The sequence below is a fragment of the Clarias gariepinus genome, chromosome 20 (assembly GCF_024256425.1).
Source record: "Clarias gariepinus isolate MV-2021 ecotype Netherlands chromosome 20, CGAR_prim_01v2, whole genome shotgun sequence".
NCBI classification, from domain to species: Eukaryota; Metazoa; Chordata; class Actinopteri; order Siluriformes; family Clariidae; genus Clarias; species Clarias gariepinus.
Window position 1 is genome coordinate 780,883 of NC_071119.1, and position 16,799 is coordinate 797,681.

The 16,799-nt window shown below is 45.2% G+C and overlaps 1 protein-coding gene across 1 annotated transcript; it reads right to left on the reverse strand.

Annotated features, from left to right (window-relative positions):
* Window positions 1-3,106: 3,106 nt before the first annotated feature.
* hgsnat (heparan-alpha-glucosaminide N-acetyltransferase) lies at window positions 3,107-14,741 on the reverse strand. Its single transcript, XM_053479638.1, has 18 exons — window positions 14,555-14,741; window positions 13,452-13,567; window positions 13,217-13,353; window positions 13,007-13,125; window positions 12,816-12,885; window positions 12,602-12,671; window positions 12,420-12,514; window positions 11,621-11,697; window positions 11,335-11,365; window positions 11,057-11,217; window positions 10,834-10,949; window positions 6,936-7,057; window positions 5,989-6,115; window positions 5,820-5,906; window positions 5,656-5,733; window positions 5,425-5,495; window positions 5,203-5,315; window positions 3,107-4,295 (listed from the first exon to the last, which is right to left on the reverse strand). Exons 1-18 carry the CDS (start codon window positions 14,715-14,717, stop codon window positions 4,114-4,116), a joined length of 1,935 nt encoding a protein of 644 aa, XP_053335613.1. The 5' UTR covers window positions 14,718-14,741; the 3' UTR covers window positions 3,107-4,113.
* Window positions 14,742-16,799: the final 2,058 nt, after the last annotated feature.

Genomic DNA, 16,799 nt, shown 5'->3' on the forward strand with positions numbered 1-16,799 from the left:
GGTAAGGGGAAAGTGGACAAGGAGACTTGGTGGTGGAATGAGGAAGTCCAGGAGTGTATACAGGGAAAGAGGCTAGCTAAGAAGAAGTGGGACAATGAGAGGACTGAAGAGAGTAGACAGGAGTACAGGGAGATGCAGAGTAAGGTGAAGGTAGAGGTGGCAAAGGCCAAACAAAGAGCATATGAGGACTTGTATGCTAGGCTAGACAGTAAGGAGGGAGAGGGGGATCTGTACAGGTTGGCAAGGCAGAGAGATAGAGATGGGAAGGATGTGCAGCAGGTTAGAGTGATTAAAGATAGAGATGGAAATGTACTAACAGATGCCAGGAGGGTGATGGGAAGATGGAAGGAGTACTTTAAGGAGTTGATGAATGAGGAAAATGAAAGAGAACAAAGAGTAGAAGAGGTGACTGTTGTGGAACAGGAAGTAGCAAATATTGGTAGAAGTGAGGTGAGAAGGGCGTTGAAGAGGATGAAGAGTGGAAAGGCTGTTGGTCCTGATGACATACCTGTGGAGGTATGGAAGTGCTTAGGAGAGGTGGCAGTAGAGTTTCTGACAAGTTTGTTTAACAAGATCTTGGAGAGTGAGAAGATTCCAGAGGAATGGAGGAGAAGTGTATTGGTGCCAATTTTTAAGAACAAGGGAGATGTGCAAAGCTGTGGCAATTATAGAGGTATAAAGCTAATGAGCCAGACAATGAAGCTGTGGGAAAGAGTAGTGGAAGCTAGGTTAAGGGCAGAGGTGAGCATTTGTGAGCAGCAATATGGTTTTATGCCTAGAAAGAGTACATCAGATGCAGTATTTGCTTTGAGGATGCTGGCGGAGAAGTACAGAGAAGGTAACAGGGAGTTGCATTGTGTCTTTTTAGATTTAGAGAAAGCGTATGACAGGGTGCCAAGAGAGGAGCTGTGGTATTGTATGAGGAAGTCTGGAGTGGCAGAGAAGTATGTTAGAGTGGTGCAGGACATGTATGAGAGCTGTAAGACAGTGGTAAGATGTGCTGTAGGTGTGACAGAAGAGTTTAAGGTGGAGGTGGGTCTGCATCAAGGATCGGCTCTAAGCCCCTTTTTGTTTGCTCTGGTGATGGACAGGATGACAGATGAGGTAAGACAGGAGTCCCCATGGACTATGATGTTTGCAGATGACATTGTGCTCTGTAGCGAGAGCAGGGAACAGGTGGAGGAAAATTTGGAGAGGTGGAGGTATGCTCTGGAAAGCAGAGGAATGAAGGTTAGCCGCAGCAAGACGGAATACATGTGTGTAAATGAGACGGACCCAGGAGGATTGGTGAGGCTACAGGGAGCAGAGGTAAAGAAGGTGCAGGATTTTAAGTACTTGGGGTCAACGGTCCAGAGCAACGGAGAGTGTGGAAAGGAGGTGAAGAGGCGGGTACAGGCAGGTTGGAATGGGTGGAGAAAAGTGTCAGGTGTGTTGTGCGATAAAAGAGTATCAGCGAGAATGAAAGGAAAGGTGTACAGGACAGTGGTGAGACCAGCGATGCTTTACGGCTTAGAGACAGTGGCGCTGAAGAAAAGACAGGAGGCAGAGTTGGAGGTAGCAGAGCTGAAGATGTTGAGGTTCTCCTTGGGAGTGACAAGGATGGATAGGATTAAGAATGAGTTTATCAGAGGGACAACCCACGTTAGATGTTTTGGAGATAAAGTCAGAGAGGCCAGATTGAGGTGGTTTGGACATGTTCAGAGGAGAGATTGTGAATATATTGGTAGAAGGATGCTAAGGTTGGAACTGCCAGGCAGGAGGTCTAGAGGAAGACCAAAGAGGAGATTTATGGATGCAGTGAGAGAGGACATGAAGTTAGTTGGTGTGAGAGAAGAGGATGCAGAGGATAGGGTTAGATGGAGGCAGATGATTCGCTGTGGCGACCCCTGAAAGGGAACAGCCGAAAGACAAAGAAGAAGAAGAAGAAAATATAAAATATAAATTTGTAGTGCAAAGTGTGCATGAATGTGTCCAAAGTGGCCATGAATGCCCAGACAGTGTTGGATGTTACAAAAAGACGGTATTAGTCCTGTGTTGTAGTGTAATTGAGAGACCTTATCGCCTGTGGGAAGAAGCTCCTCTTCAGTCTCTCTGTGTTGGCCTTCAGGGAGTGGAATCGCTTCCCAGACCGCAACAGAGAGAACAGTCCATTGTTGGGATGGCTGACGATCTTCCTGGCCTTGGTCCAGCACCGCTTGCTGTAGACATCTGTGATCATGAAGTCGTTTGAAAAACTGGTGTCTGTTTATCTGAAGTACATTACTGGACCATTACTGGACCCCCTGCAGTTTTCCTATGGAGCAAACGTCTGTGGATGATGCAGTCAACATGGGACTGCACACTTCATCCTGGTTCATCTGGACAAACCAGGGACTTTTATGAATCAGGTGTTGTTTATAAATTTCTCATTAGCTTTTAATACAATTAGCCCAGCACTGCTTCAGACCAAAGTAACCCAGCTCTCTGTTCCTCGCTCTATCAGTCAGTAGATCACCAGCTTTCTGACGAATTCATGTCCAACAGCTGCACCATAAACTCTGGAGCCCCCCAGGGATGTGTTCTCTCCTCAATGCTCTTCTCCCTCTACACACTCCTCTGTCAAGCTACTGAAATTTGTGGATGACACTACAGTCATCAGTCTCATCCAGAACGGTGACGAGTCTGTATAAAGAAGCGAGGATGAGCAGCTGGCGGTCACAACAACCTGAAGCTGAACATGCTCAAAACAGTAGAGCTGATTGTGGAGCTCAGTGGGTAAGACATTGGACTACGGATCTGGAGGTCCCAGGTTCAAATCCTATGACCACCAAGTTGTCCCTATTGGACCCTCAACTGCTCAGAGGTCTAATGAGATAAAAATGTAAGTCACTCTTATGTCACCCACATGACTAAATATATTGTCATCTCTGGAAGCTTCGGTCACCAAAATAAATTCCTTGTATGTGCAAATGTACTGAAATTTAAACAGGTTTACCTCTAAAGATTTACACCACTGATGGGACATGTTTCGATTAGTACTGATTACAGTGATTTACAGTAAAACAGCACGAGCAGAATGTTCAGGATTTAAAGGAAAGTTGTAATAAATTACATACTCGAGTTATGTTTAGGTCTTTATTTATCCTCCAACACAAAACAGATGCTTTATTTACAAATTCAAATAAAAATGAGATGAAACCTTTAAAAATAAAATAACATTAAAAAAATCTGATTTTCTTTAAAAAGTAAAACATTAGATCTTATTTTTAAACTTGCAACAGTTTAAAAGTTAAAATACTGTACATTAATGTAAATGGTATAAACCCAGGGAACCTTTAGTGTGAATTTGTACTGACAGTTATTATAATTATTATTTACTGCAAACTATTTGGCAATATAAATAAAGTGTCCGGAATAATAAAAGTGCTGAGTAAACAGTTTTACGGCGTAATAGGAGATAAAACTGATGGAATCTCACAGTATTTACGCAGGAAATAAACAAACAAAAAAAGTCACAAGTGGAAAAGATCCACCGCTCACCTCGTTTATCATTTATAATTATGATTTAGAATAAAATGTACTCATGGCTGTCCTCTGCGTTTCAGCAGGGTTCGGAGCAAGAAACCTGCGACTCTTCACCAGGTCCACGTGAGTGACGATCAACCAGACGAAACATGAACTAGGGCGGAGCTTAAGCTAATTTGATTTCGACCTACTCTGATTAGAATAAAACCCTGATTATAATTCCACTCTGTGATACGTTCACCTCGATAGCGGTGGCTATGATTACATCACTGGCAATGATCACACAAAGTCATTACATTAGTGCTACAAGTGTTGATCCAAAGGTTTGACTGATGACCATATGATCAAGGTTCTGCTTGGCTCATCAGAGATAACGTAAGCCCCGCCCCCTGCACTGACCCTGAGAAGTAGGACACACATGATCACTAATGTTTATCTCAGGTTTCTTATTACATCACAACGTCTGACTGCTGCACGCTGATCTGCTCTGTGGATCGAGACTCGACTCTCTGCCTGATAAAATAATATAAATGCCACTGTATAGAGAGGAAAAGGAGGATGGAGGTCCAGGGTGTGTGTGAGGTGAGATGCTGATGACAATGATGTAATCTAAATCTTCCAGAAGATCTTCTTCTTGTAGAGGATGTAAGAGATCAGCACCCACAGGCAGGTGGCCAGCAGGTTCTGGGTCAGGTGCTCGCTGTGTGACTGGCTGTTCCACATTTTCCAGCGGAAGGGGAAGTACTCTTCAAACACCTCGTGACCCACGTACACCAGGATGGAGTTCATACCTGAGGGCACAGAGAGGCTGTTACACATGATACAGTATATTATATGTTACAGGTGATGGGTATTACATGTGATACACACTATACTGCCAAAAGTATTCACTCCCCCTGCCTTTGCATGCTTCAACTCTTCCACAAGGTTTAGGCTAAGACTGCGTTTATGGAAATAAATTTTTTTTCCATGTCATCCATGTCTTTATGGACCTTGCTTCGTCCACTGGTGCGCAGTCATGTCCAAAATGTCATTGGTATGATGAAGCATTAAGAATTCCTTAAGTCTAACTCCTAAAAAACAACCCCACACAACAAATTTTACACTTGGCACAATGAAGTCAGACAAGTACAGTTCTCCTGGGAACCACCAAACCCAGACTTGTCCATCCGATCGCCAGACAGAGAAGGGTGATTCGTCCCTTCAAAGGACACGTCTCCTCTGCTCTAGAGTCCAGTGTCAGTGTGCTTTACACCACTACTGTAGATCCGAAGCTTTGCATCGCACCCTGTGATGTAAGGCTTGGATGCAGCTGCTTGGCCATGGAAACTCATTCCATGAAGCTCTCTCCGCAATGTTCTTGAGCTCATCTGAAGGCCACATCAAATCTGGAAGTCTGTAGTTACTGACTACTAGAATATTTACTATTTAGAGGAAATTTCCATGACTGGACTTATTACCCAGGGGGCGTCCTGTCACGGTACCACGCTGGAGTTCACTGAGCTCCTGAGAGCGGCACGTTCTTTTACATGTGTGTGTAGAAGTGGTCTGTATGCCTCAGGGCTGTAACCATGGACGTGATCAGAATACCTCAAGTCAATTATTTGGATGGGGGAGTAAATACTTTCGGCAATATAGTATATGTTGCGGTTGATCCATTAGATCCAGGTGATTAAAGATGTTAAAGGGTGAGCTGACCTGGGTAGAAGAACGGCGCTCCACTCCACCACCTCCTCACATCCACCGTGTAATAACAGAACAACAACAAGACGAAGGCGAAGCAGCTGAGTGTTGTCACATACGACAGAGACCTGCACGCACACACACACACACACACACATTTACCACTGTATTATACACACATTGACTTCATCATCACGATTATTCAGAGTAACAGATGGGTGCAGCTCGAGGACTCACCAAAGGTTCTTATTGACGGGGATGAAGCCGTGATCTCTGGAGCACTTAGTCAGGACCGCCGAGACGATTCCCTGAGGGTTTATCAACATAATAATAATAATAATAAGTGTATAAAGTCATCTCCTACTGTAACTTTGTGTTTTTACAGATTTAATCAGATATAAAACCCTCACATGAGTTTACTACAGTTTATATAAAGTATAATATGAATGAGTAATAGAGTCAGCGCACCAGGACTAAACCCCACACCAGGAACCGCGTCATTATCTGTCGGGGCTGATCTCTGTAGTGCTGGAGGATCTTTCCTGCCTGTTAAACACACACACACACACGGTGTAAATGAGAAATTCATACTCTGTGTGTGTGTGTGTGTGTGTGTGTGTGTGTGTGTGTACCTGGAGCCCGAGGAAAGCCATGAGGATGGAGTTAACACTTCCTAAAACTCCCTCAGGGTCAAACGGGACGATGGTCTGATACAAGACCTGAGAAAGAGAGAAGAATATATAACATTCTGGATGATATGCAAGTGTGTGTGTGTGTGTGTGTGTGTGTGTGTGTGTGTACCCGTGATGATGGTGTTTGGTAAATGTGTGTGTCTCCCAGCAGCCAGCGGTCGATGTATCCTGCAGCTCCTCCAGTGCAGTTTGGGTAAAGACCAAAATCTCCAATTCCACCAGGACCCAGATACCCACTACACACACACACACACACACACACACACATGAAGCAGCAGCCCGAGAAACTCTACACATCTATTGGAAATAGTAGGAGTGACAGCAGGGTTAAGGGTCGAGTATTATAGTTATAATATAGTTAAGTTCTCCCTCTGTACATTTGGTCAGTTTTGATCAGGAACACAAACAGTTCTAATTTTTTTTTTAAACTGTGGCACAAAATAACATTTGTTGAACATTTTAGTGATCAACAGTACATTAAGTTTCATCTAAGTGTTGGTTATAGTCAATATAATATCTATAGGATGATTTTCACAATTAATACATGTTTAAAACCTGTAACATTCACAAGAGCTGAAGTTTATAAAACGATCTAATATAACATCAGGTGATATGTGTATTATTGTAGATTTATAATGAAATAAAATGACTACAGTCAAAAGTGCCCAGGAACATTATGAGAGTGAGACACAAACACAACAGGAGGGTTAATTAAATACCCCAGGGAGGGGCAGAAACACACGGACTACTGAACCTTAGTCTCTCGTGTGTGTGTGTGTGTGTGTGTGTACCAGCTCTTATTATTTACACACTTTGAGCAGAACTGGTGGACGGTACAGAGCGTCCTGAGCCCCAGCAGGGGGCGCTGCAGAGCCTCCACAGGAGCTTTCCCACACCTTCATTACCTGAGGAGATGAACTAACCCTCTCATGTCTGCTGTGTCTAAGAGTGTAACACACGTCATGTCTCTCTCTCTGTCTGTCATGAACACGGGGGCGGGGCTCAGCACCTGCGGTTCTGTTTTCTCTAGAACCCGATGTTCTTTAGCGTTCTCACCTGGGGCAGTCCGGGACGGGGAGTAGGAACGTCACACACAACCAGAGCGTCTCCAGAGTGAACACACACACCCACGCCGGCCAGTACAGCACAATGTCATGGACCGGGTACCACCAGACATCCTGGGAGAAAACAAACACACACACACATCTTTTCTTCCTCTCTTCACTCCATTTATTCTGTTTCATACATCCCCCTTCTCCTCGTCCCTCGTTCTGTCCCTCCCTCTGTCTCTTGTTCTTTAGCACGTCTTCCCTCGTTTCCTCAGCTCTACTTTTTAGACTTCCTGTTCCTCATTTAGTGCTCATCCTTCCTTATCTCCCTCGTTATCTTCATCCCCAACCTTCCTCATGTCTTCAAATTCAAATTCAAATTTTATTTGTCACATACACAAACATACATAGTACGAAATGTAGTGAAATGCATTATACGACTGCCATTGACCCTAGAAGAGAATTAAAGTTTACAAATAAGAAATAAATATGAATAAAAGAAATACGATAGAAATTAAATAAATTAAATTAAACTAGGAAAAATAGAACTAAAAATAAAAATAGAAATGTGCTAGGAAAAAATAGAACTAAAAATAAAAATAGAAATATGATGTGCAAAAATAGAAATCTACTGTACAAATTGAAATATACTGTGCTGTGTGTGCAAATATGCATAGAACAAAGTGACTTTGTGCAGAGGTTATTAAAGTGTCTTTGTGCACTGGTCCAGGATGTAAACGTACGACATGTAGTGTATATATGAAGGAAGGTGAGCATGTAATTGTCCATAGTGTTCATGGATGTAAGAAGAATGATAGATTTGATCAATTATGAAAAAGATGAAAAGATTGTTAGTTCTGCATAGTGGTGTGGTTGTGGTTGAGAGACCTTATCGCCTGCGGGAAGAAGCTCCTCCTCAGTCTCTCTGTGTTGGCCTTCAAGGAGCGGAATCGCTTCCCAGACCGCAACAGAGTAAACAGTCCGTTATTGGGGTGGCTGAGGTCCTTCACGATCTTCCTGGCCTTGGTCAAGCACCGCTTGCTGTAGATTGAGTGCAGGTCAGGGAGCTCGATGCGGATGATGCGCTCAGCTGATCGCACCACCCTCTGTAGAGCTCGTCTGTCCTGCATGGTGCTGTTCCCGAACCAGGTCGTGATATTTCCCGTCAGGATGCTCCCTATGGTGCAGGAGTAGAAATTCCTGAGCACCTTGGAGGGCAGTCTAAAGTCTCTCAAGCGTCTGAGGTGGTAGAGAAGCTGCCGGGCCTTTTTTACCACGGTGTTGATGTGACAGGACCATGCCAGGTCCTGCGTGATGTGAACACCGAGGTATCTGAAGCTGTCCACTCTCTCCACTGGGCTCCTGTTGATGACGGGGGTCTGGTAGTTCCTCACCTGCTTTGTACTAAAGTCCACTATCAGCTCCTTTGTCTTACTGACGTTCAGGAGGAGATTGTTTCTCTGGCACCAGTTCTCCAGATTTCCAACCTCCTCCAGGTAGGCCGTCTCATCGTTGTTCGTGATCAGGCCCACCACAACAGTGTCGTCAGCGAACTTGATGATGGTGGTGGAGCTGGTAGTGGCCACGCAGTCGTGGGTGTACAGAGTACAGCAGGGGGCTCAGAACACAACCCTGGGGGGCTCCAGTGCTAAGAGTGAGGGAGGCTGAGACATATCCGCCCATCCTTACTGCCTGTGGTCTGCCAGTCAGAAAATTGGAGATCCACTGACACATTGATGAGCTGAGTCCCAGGTGCTCCAGCTTGGTGGTAAGTGTGGAGGGAATTATGGTATTAAATGCAGAACTGTACTCGATGAAGAGCATTTTCACATAATTCCCCCTCCGAGTGTCCAGGTGAGTGAGAGATGTATGGAGGAGATGAGAGATTGCATCGTCTGTGGAACGGTATGTACGATAAGCGAACTGTAGTGGGTCTAGTGGGTCTGGTAGTGAAGAGATGATGAAGTCTCTGACCAGGCGTTCAAAGCACTTCATCACTACTGAAGTGAGGGCTACAGGGCGATAGTCATTGAGGGAAGCAGGATGAGGTTTCTTTGGGACAGGAACAATGATGGATTCTTTGAAGCATGTGGGGCTCACCGACTGAGATAAAGAGATGTTGAATATCTCTGTGAACACAGGTGCTAGCTGGTCTGCGCAGGCTCTGAGAATACGGCCTGAGATGCCGTCTGGTCCTGCTGCTTTCCTGGTGTTCACTCTCTTGAAGGCTCTCCTCACGTCATGCTCTGAGATGATGAACGCGCTTCCGGTGCTGGCAGTGACTTCCTGTCTGCAGCCGTGAGCGCCGCTAGCATTAGCATCGCTAGCGTCTTTAGCTGCAGCCTCGAAGCGAGCATAGAAAGTGTTCAGCTCGTCTGCCAGAGACACGTCTGCGTTTATCATACCGGATGTTGTTGCTTTATAATCCGTTATTGTTCTTAATCCCTGCCACAGGCTCCTAGAGTCACTCTGTTGGAGTTGTGACTCTAGTTTCCTCCCGTAGCGCTGCTTCGTTTCTTTCACCGCCTTCCGGACGCTGTATGACGCAGCCTTATATGGTTCCATGTCCCCCGACGCGAGTCCCGTGTTGTAGGCAGCGGTGCGAGATCTCAGAGCGTCGCGGATGGTTTTATCCACCCACGGCTTCTGGTTGGGAAACGTTTTAATAGTCTTTTTTTCTACGGTATCGTCCGCTAGTTTCCCGATGAATCCCACAACCGCTCCCGTAAACACGCTGACGTCACCATCGGAGCTGTTTCTGAACATGTCCCAGTCTGCGTCATCGAGTGCGTCCTGTAACGCGGCCACCGATTGGTCCGTCCAGCACGCGACCTCCCTCTGAACCGGAACTTCCTGTTTCAGCCTTTGTTTGTATTTTGGCATGAGGAAGATGGCGGCGTGGTCGGATTTACCAAACGGTGGACAAGATTGTGCCTTGTAGCCGTCCTTGACCGTTGTGTAACAATGATCCAGTGTCCTTTCGCCCCTGGTGGGGCAGGTGATGTGCTGATAAAAGTTCGGCGCTGCGCGTTTGAGGTTGGCACTGTTAAAGTCCCCCGCCACAATAAGCGCAGCGTCCCGGTGTTGTGTTTGTTTTTGTGTTAGTGCCTCATGCAGCTCGCATAAGGCAGTGTCCGTGTCCGCTTGTGGTGGAATATAAACGGCGCTGATTATGACCGATGTAAACTCCCGAGGAAGGTAAAAAGGACGACACATGATGGACAGTAGTTCCAGGTTGGGTGTGCAGGAGCGTGTGAGAGGAACAATGCTCGCGCTGTTGCACCAGCTGCTGTTCACCATTAAACACACGCCGCCTCCCCTTGACTTCCCCGAGTCCCGCGTCCTGTCCATGCGGTGAACCGAGAAGAACTCGGCCGGCTGGATGGCGTGGTCCGGCACCGCTGGGTTTAGCCATGTCTCGGTGAAGCAGAGGAGATTGCAGTCCCGAATGTCTCTCTGGAACTTTACCCTGGCCCTGAGGTCATCGAGCTTGTTTTCCAGTGACTGGATGTTGGCGAGCAGGATGCTAGGCAGAGGTGTGCAGTGTGCACGGGCTCTCAGCCTGTTCCTGACGCAGGCTCGTTTCCCTCGGGGCCGCCGCTTCGCGTCGCGTCCTTTGTTGTCCCTCAGGATCTCACTCGGCCAGCTCGGATCCGGAGTTAAAAACGTCGAATTGTGAGTACATTGTATACCAATAGAAACAAGAGTGTCTCTATCATAACTAATGTACTCCATGGTGGTAATTTTGCCGGTTTTGAAACGCTGTAAACTAACTTAAAGAACAAAAACAAAGAAAAGGTGGTCGGAGCAGTCGTGACGGCAGCCGACCTCACCGGCGCCATCTTGTGCCATATTACCATTCACCTCCGTCCTCCAGCCCCTCCCACTCCCTGGCCGTGACTCACCGTCAAAGCTCCGCCCAGCCGCGCTCGCGCCATGAACACGTCCAGCATGGCGACCACCAGGTACGTGAAGGCCAGCCGCTGTAACACACCAGGAACACGCAGGGTTTCCCAGGAGACTACACACACACACACACACACACACACGTTAGCCTTATGATTATAAACACCCAAGTTTTGTCATGCGCACCACACACACTGTGATTGGTCGGTGTGTATGACTCACGCGGGCCGCTGCAGTAGTTCGGGTTGACGATGAAGACGCCCAGGATGAAGAGCAGCACGCTCCTCCAACAGATTCTCATCAACAGACGAGAGCGTCTCAGTCCCCGAGACACAGACGCGCTGAGGGACAGAGACACAGACGTCCCCATGATGAAGACAAACCTACAAAAGAGGAGGAGGAAAATAAGGAGGAAAAAAGGACAAAGAGATAAGACAGGTGATGAGTGCAGGACATCACACACACACACACACACTCACACTCTTCCTGTAAGGTCTTACCAGGGAAAGACGAGATCAGCCACAGTGAGTCCTGCAGAGAGAAAACACACACTTACATCCTGTATTACACACACACACACACACACACACACACAGAAAAAAAGAAAGTTATGAATGAGAGAAGGTGAAGTGTGAGGATGGAGGGAGAAGAACAGAGACAGAGAGACCGAGCGAGAGAAAGAGGGAGAAAGAAACACAGAGAGCGAGGGAGACACAGACAGAGGGACAGAGAGAGAGACGGAGGGACAGGGAGGGACAGGGAGAGAGAGAGACAGAGAGTTCTGACCGTTCCAGCTCTGGTGTCGAAAGAACCAGTAACGTCCTCCTCCATAGTTCACAAACACCATGATCACCAGCGCAAACCTGTACACACACACACAGGTTTAAACAGGAACAGCAAGCAAATAGTGACAGTGTTTTTATATATATATATATATATATATATATATATATATATATACATACATACACACACACACACACACACACACACACACACACACACACAAGGTGACACAGAATAACTGGAAATTTTGAAATGCGTAATGGAGCGACATCACACACTGCACGACAATCAATGGAAGCTGTGCGAGAATTGTTCAGTAATCAAGAGATCAAGATTCGGTAAGATTCCCTGGCCCGCTAGATCGCCAGATTTATCCGTTTGTGATATTTTCTTGTGGAGCTACCTCAAGAGTAAAGTGTACATGACTCGACCAAGAACCCTGGATGAGTTAAAACAGAGAATTCGGGATAAAATTGACAGTATCCCAGCTGAGATGTTGCAGCGGTCAATGAGGAACTTCAACAGCAGAATTTAAGAATCTATTTGTACAGGACGACGCCATCTAAAGGACGTGATCTTTAAAAAATTATAAATTCCATCAATGTTTCGTAAATGGCAAGTTTTAGGTTTCAATTACTATGAATAAAATGTATTTCTTTTATCACTTCTAGTTGTATTGGATTGTAAAAAGTTCCAGTTTTTTTGTGTCACCTTGTATATACAGTAGATAAAGCATTGTTTTAAAATAAATTGTGTTTAAAAACTCTTAGAACTTAGAAACTCTCTCTGTCTCTCTCACCCTCTGAATGTGTCGAGAGATCGGAGGCGTGTCCTGGAGGTGGGCGGAACAATAGCTTCAGTGGATTCCACAAGTCTGCTGGGAGAACCTAGATCCTACACACACACACACACACACACACACACAGTGTAAGTGTTGGTGACTAAAGGAGATGAGGAGATGAAGAGATGAGAGTCACTGACTGAGTTGATGAGTCTCTCGGCCTCCATACTGCTGCTCACACGCACCAGCAGATTCCTCACCACATTCAGCCTGCAACCACACACACACACACACACACACGCACGCACGCCTTTCAGCGAGACTGCACACATCACTGCGTCAGGGTTAAAAACATACCTCAGTAAAACTGTGTGTAAAACGTGTGTGAGGGATTAAACTCACACTCCTTCTCACCTCATCACTGAGCTCAACATAGTAGCGAACACACACAGTGCTGCACACACCAGGAACGCAATGAGCAGGGCTGAACACAAGAACACACACACACACACGTATTACACATTAAGCCCCACCGTCTATTTGTGGGTTTGGGGGCGTGTCTATAAAGTGATTGACAGGAGACTGGTACGAGTGAGGAGGCTTACGCAGGAAACTGTTGATGGGCTCCGTTACCGTGACGATGGTACAGTTGATGTGGGCGGGGTCACTCAGGCTCTTCACCCAGAGGGAGTAGTTCCCCTGTTCCCCGAAGTGGAACTGCATTCTACACACACACACACACACCTCATAATACATCCAAAAGACTTATGAGCCAAAGACAGGTGTGTGTGTGTGTGTGTGTGTGTGTGAGAGACCTGCAGTGCTCGGTGTTGGCCGGCGTGCTGTTTATCTGGAGCGTCAGCGCCTGCTGCGTATTCACGGTGAAGGTCATGGAGGACACGTTCCCCGGCCCTGAGACTGAGGGAACGATACCCACGGGCTGGGGGAAGCACTGCACACACACATACACACAGAAAAATCGATAAGTACATTTGGGTTGACTCTCTGTATATATATACGTGTGTGTGTGTGTGTGTGTGTGTGTGAGACCTGGTAACACAGAACAGACTGTACAGAGAGGATCAGATCACTCTGCAGCTCGTTCCGGACGCTCAGGAACGCCTCGTCCATCTTCAGTACGCCGTGTTTACGTCCAGGACGCGACCCTGACACAGGAAAGTGATGATGTCACAGGTCACATGATCCAGCTTGTGAGCAGCTGGCCAGATTCAACTTAGGCCACGCCCCCTTTGTGAACACTCATTTTTACATGGAATCATAATTACATTCTGTGTTAATATTTCACACACACACACACGCGCACACACACGCGCACACACACACTTCACTTGATTCTCTTGTTTCTTCTTACAGCTCAGCTCTGAGGGCTCACATGCTTTCTGTAATCCGTCTCACACACACACACACACACACACACACTTCAGATTTCTCCATCACTGTGGCTGTACATAATTGAGTCTCCCCACACAGGCAGTGTTTAACACCCGTCTATGTAAATGTCAGGTTTATAACCAAAAATTAGTACACCCCTAATCCTTCCTGTTCATCCTTTTCAGGTAGTTTTTACACTTCTTTATATTTTACATCATTACTTGTCTGTTCTGTGTGTGTGTGTGTGTGTGTGTGTGTGTGTGTGTGTGTGTTTTCATCTTTTCTCATTTCCTAACACTATTCAAGCTGAATTAAAGACAATGTTAAATAAATCCTGTCAGTTTTAAACAATTTTAAAAAGGAGAGAAGTCTATTTCCGGTTTGTGCCGAACTCTCGCAAAGGATTGTGGGAAATGGAGTTTCCCGAGTCCGCAGTGTATCGGTTAAGCTCTCTGAAGGTCTTCAGCTCCAGGTCTATCAGGGTCGCTTTAACACACCAGATGTCTAACACACATTAATAACGTCACTCCGCGCTGGGGTTCAGTACAAACACATTTAAAACCCGAAACGGTGAAGGTGACGGAAATACACTTCCGGTATTGGGAGTGACGTCACGACACGATCCGTTGTAAACAGCGCCTATTTACCCCACTGTATAAACACACTCATATTTCACAAGGCACCCCATGTGTGTGTGTGTGTGTGTGAACCCGCTCTTCGTGCAGCGCTGTGTTGAGCGCGCGTGCACGGTGTTTACTCACCAACCAGTTCAGACCGGATGGCGGACACGGAAACGGCGGAGACCGCGGCGATCAGTGCGATGAGAGCGGCTCCGCGCTGGGCCTCACACCCCATGTCTCCCGCTGACTCTGTCTCCTGATGTCCCACTTCACCAGAGTTCTTCTTTTCCGCTTTTTTCCCCATCCACCGCACACACTTCCGGTTCCGCCCCCCTCCCCCCTCTACCGGAAGTCTCGAGGATCACACGCGGCGCGTCACGCGCGTCTCAGAGTCCACCGAGTGTTTGTTATTAATCATGATTAAAGTGGGAACCCTACACAAATTAAAGTTCACCTTACCCCCAGTTTAATGTGTACGGGTGTGGTTTCTCACAGAAATGTTCAACACACACATGTTAGGTCAGATGATGTTTACAGACACACTGTACAAGAACAGCTGAGCTTCATGTCCTAAAATATGAGGAGTTACCTTTGAGTCTTTGGTCCAAATCATTAAACGCTATACAGTACAATAGATTCAAAAGAACGAACGACTCGGACCAGAAGATATGATGTTGAGCTGCTCATTCTGTTTATTATAATATGTCCTTAACTGCATTGTAATATCTTCATCACTGGAACTATAGACTAAATGTGTGTATGTAGACGTGTTGGGAGTCTGTTTATTAAAAACACAACATTTTAATTTATTTCTAAACAAATGAACTAAATGACTAAAAAAAAAAAAAGATTTGTTCATTTTGACGAACGAGATTTGAAGAACCGAGTCACTATTTCCCGTTACTATTCCATACACTGGAGAACCAGAAATGTTTCTGTCTGTCTGTCACAGAGCGACACAAACTACAGTTGAAAACAGTAACAGTTGCATACACTTTAGAAAAAAAACACAAAACTCCTGTCAAACATTAAATCAGAGTAAACCTTTTCTGTTTTAGATCAATAAAAGTCAGAAGTATACATACACTGAGTTTATTGTGTCTTTTAATAAAAAGAAAACTCCAGGGGCCTCATGTATAAAACTTTGCGTAGATTTCATCCTTAAAGTGTGTGTACGCACACAAGGCAGAATTTATGTAACATTTGAAATGATTAAAATCCACTTGTCGAAACAGCATTAGAATGTCATTACACCATGGGAGTTGCTGAAGTGTTTTAGTCCCGTTCCCCTTAAATACACGCTACGTTGGTGCATTCCGTGTGACGAGAGCAGAAAGTTATTCACTGCAGTTTGATTGAGGAACCAGAGACGTACGTCTACAGCCATGAAGCGAAGCAGAGTCGTACATCTACCATGAAGTGAAGTTACCCAAGTGGTGCAGATAGTCACAGGTCACCTCAACAGTGTCACAAGAGAGACTGTCTGCACGTGTGATTCTCTCCATTGAGCACAAAGGCAGAAAATCACTGGATATGGAGTCAGAAATAACAGTTTGTTGAAGTCAAAGCTTGCAAGGCCAGATTTTAGTGTCCTGACCTACACTATTCACCCCAGCCATGTGCACAATAAGACTATTTAAAAAAATAGTTATTAATTAACATTATTTTCATATTATTCATCCAACACCCTAATATTCATATGTTTTCCCACCCACTAAAGCTCATTTGATCAAGGAAGAGTAAGCTATTTAAAAACAGAGAGAAAGAATAAAAGCTAGAGAAATACAGTGAAAAGGGAAAAAGAGAAGGGAAGACATGAAAATAACATTTGAGAAAGAAAAAGCTAAAAAATAAGAAGAGAGAGAGAGAAAGAGAGAGAGAGAGACGTTCAAATCAAATAAAATCGATAAAGGAGAAGGAGAAAGAAACAAAATACAAAAAGAGGTAAGTAAATATAGTGATGACAGAAGAGAAACAGTGGAGCAGCAGAAATACATAAAAATAAAAGCATTAAAGGGACAGAGGAGGACAGACAGACGGAGTGAAGAAGAGTAAGACAGAGACAATAAGGGCAAGGCAGGGATAAAGATAAGAGGTAATCATTTTAATAAGTATTCTTTGGTATTATTGGTGTCACTCTATTGACCTGTCATGGGTTTTCCTACTTTAGTGAAGCAACATCAAAGACAGAGGCCAGTCTAAAACTATTAATCTGCTGATCATGTTAAAATACAAAGATAATTGATCTGTAATATCAGACATGTGAACTGACAGAGTTACATTCTAATTATAAATGGTTAACAAGAACATGAAATAAAATAGGTAAATTAATAAGTAAATAAACAGGGTGAATAAATGTCCTCACAGCTTTATATACTGTGCATAC

Bases quoted from the DNA above. Each gene is read 5' to 3' on its own strand.
- hgsnat (XM_053479638.1), bottom strand. From the start codon at position 14,717: ATGGGGAAAAAAGCGGAAAAGAAGAACTCTGGTGAAGTGGGACATCAG. The intron at 11,698-12,419 runs GTGAGAGAGACA...GTGTGTGTACAG, and splicing joins TCTCTCGACACATTCAGAGG to GTTTGCGCTGGTGATCATGG. The intron at 10,950-11,056 runs GTGAGTCATACA...GTGTGTGTGTAG, and splicing joins GAACTACTGCAGCGGCCCGC to TCTCCTGGGAAACCCTGCGT.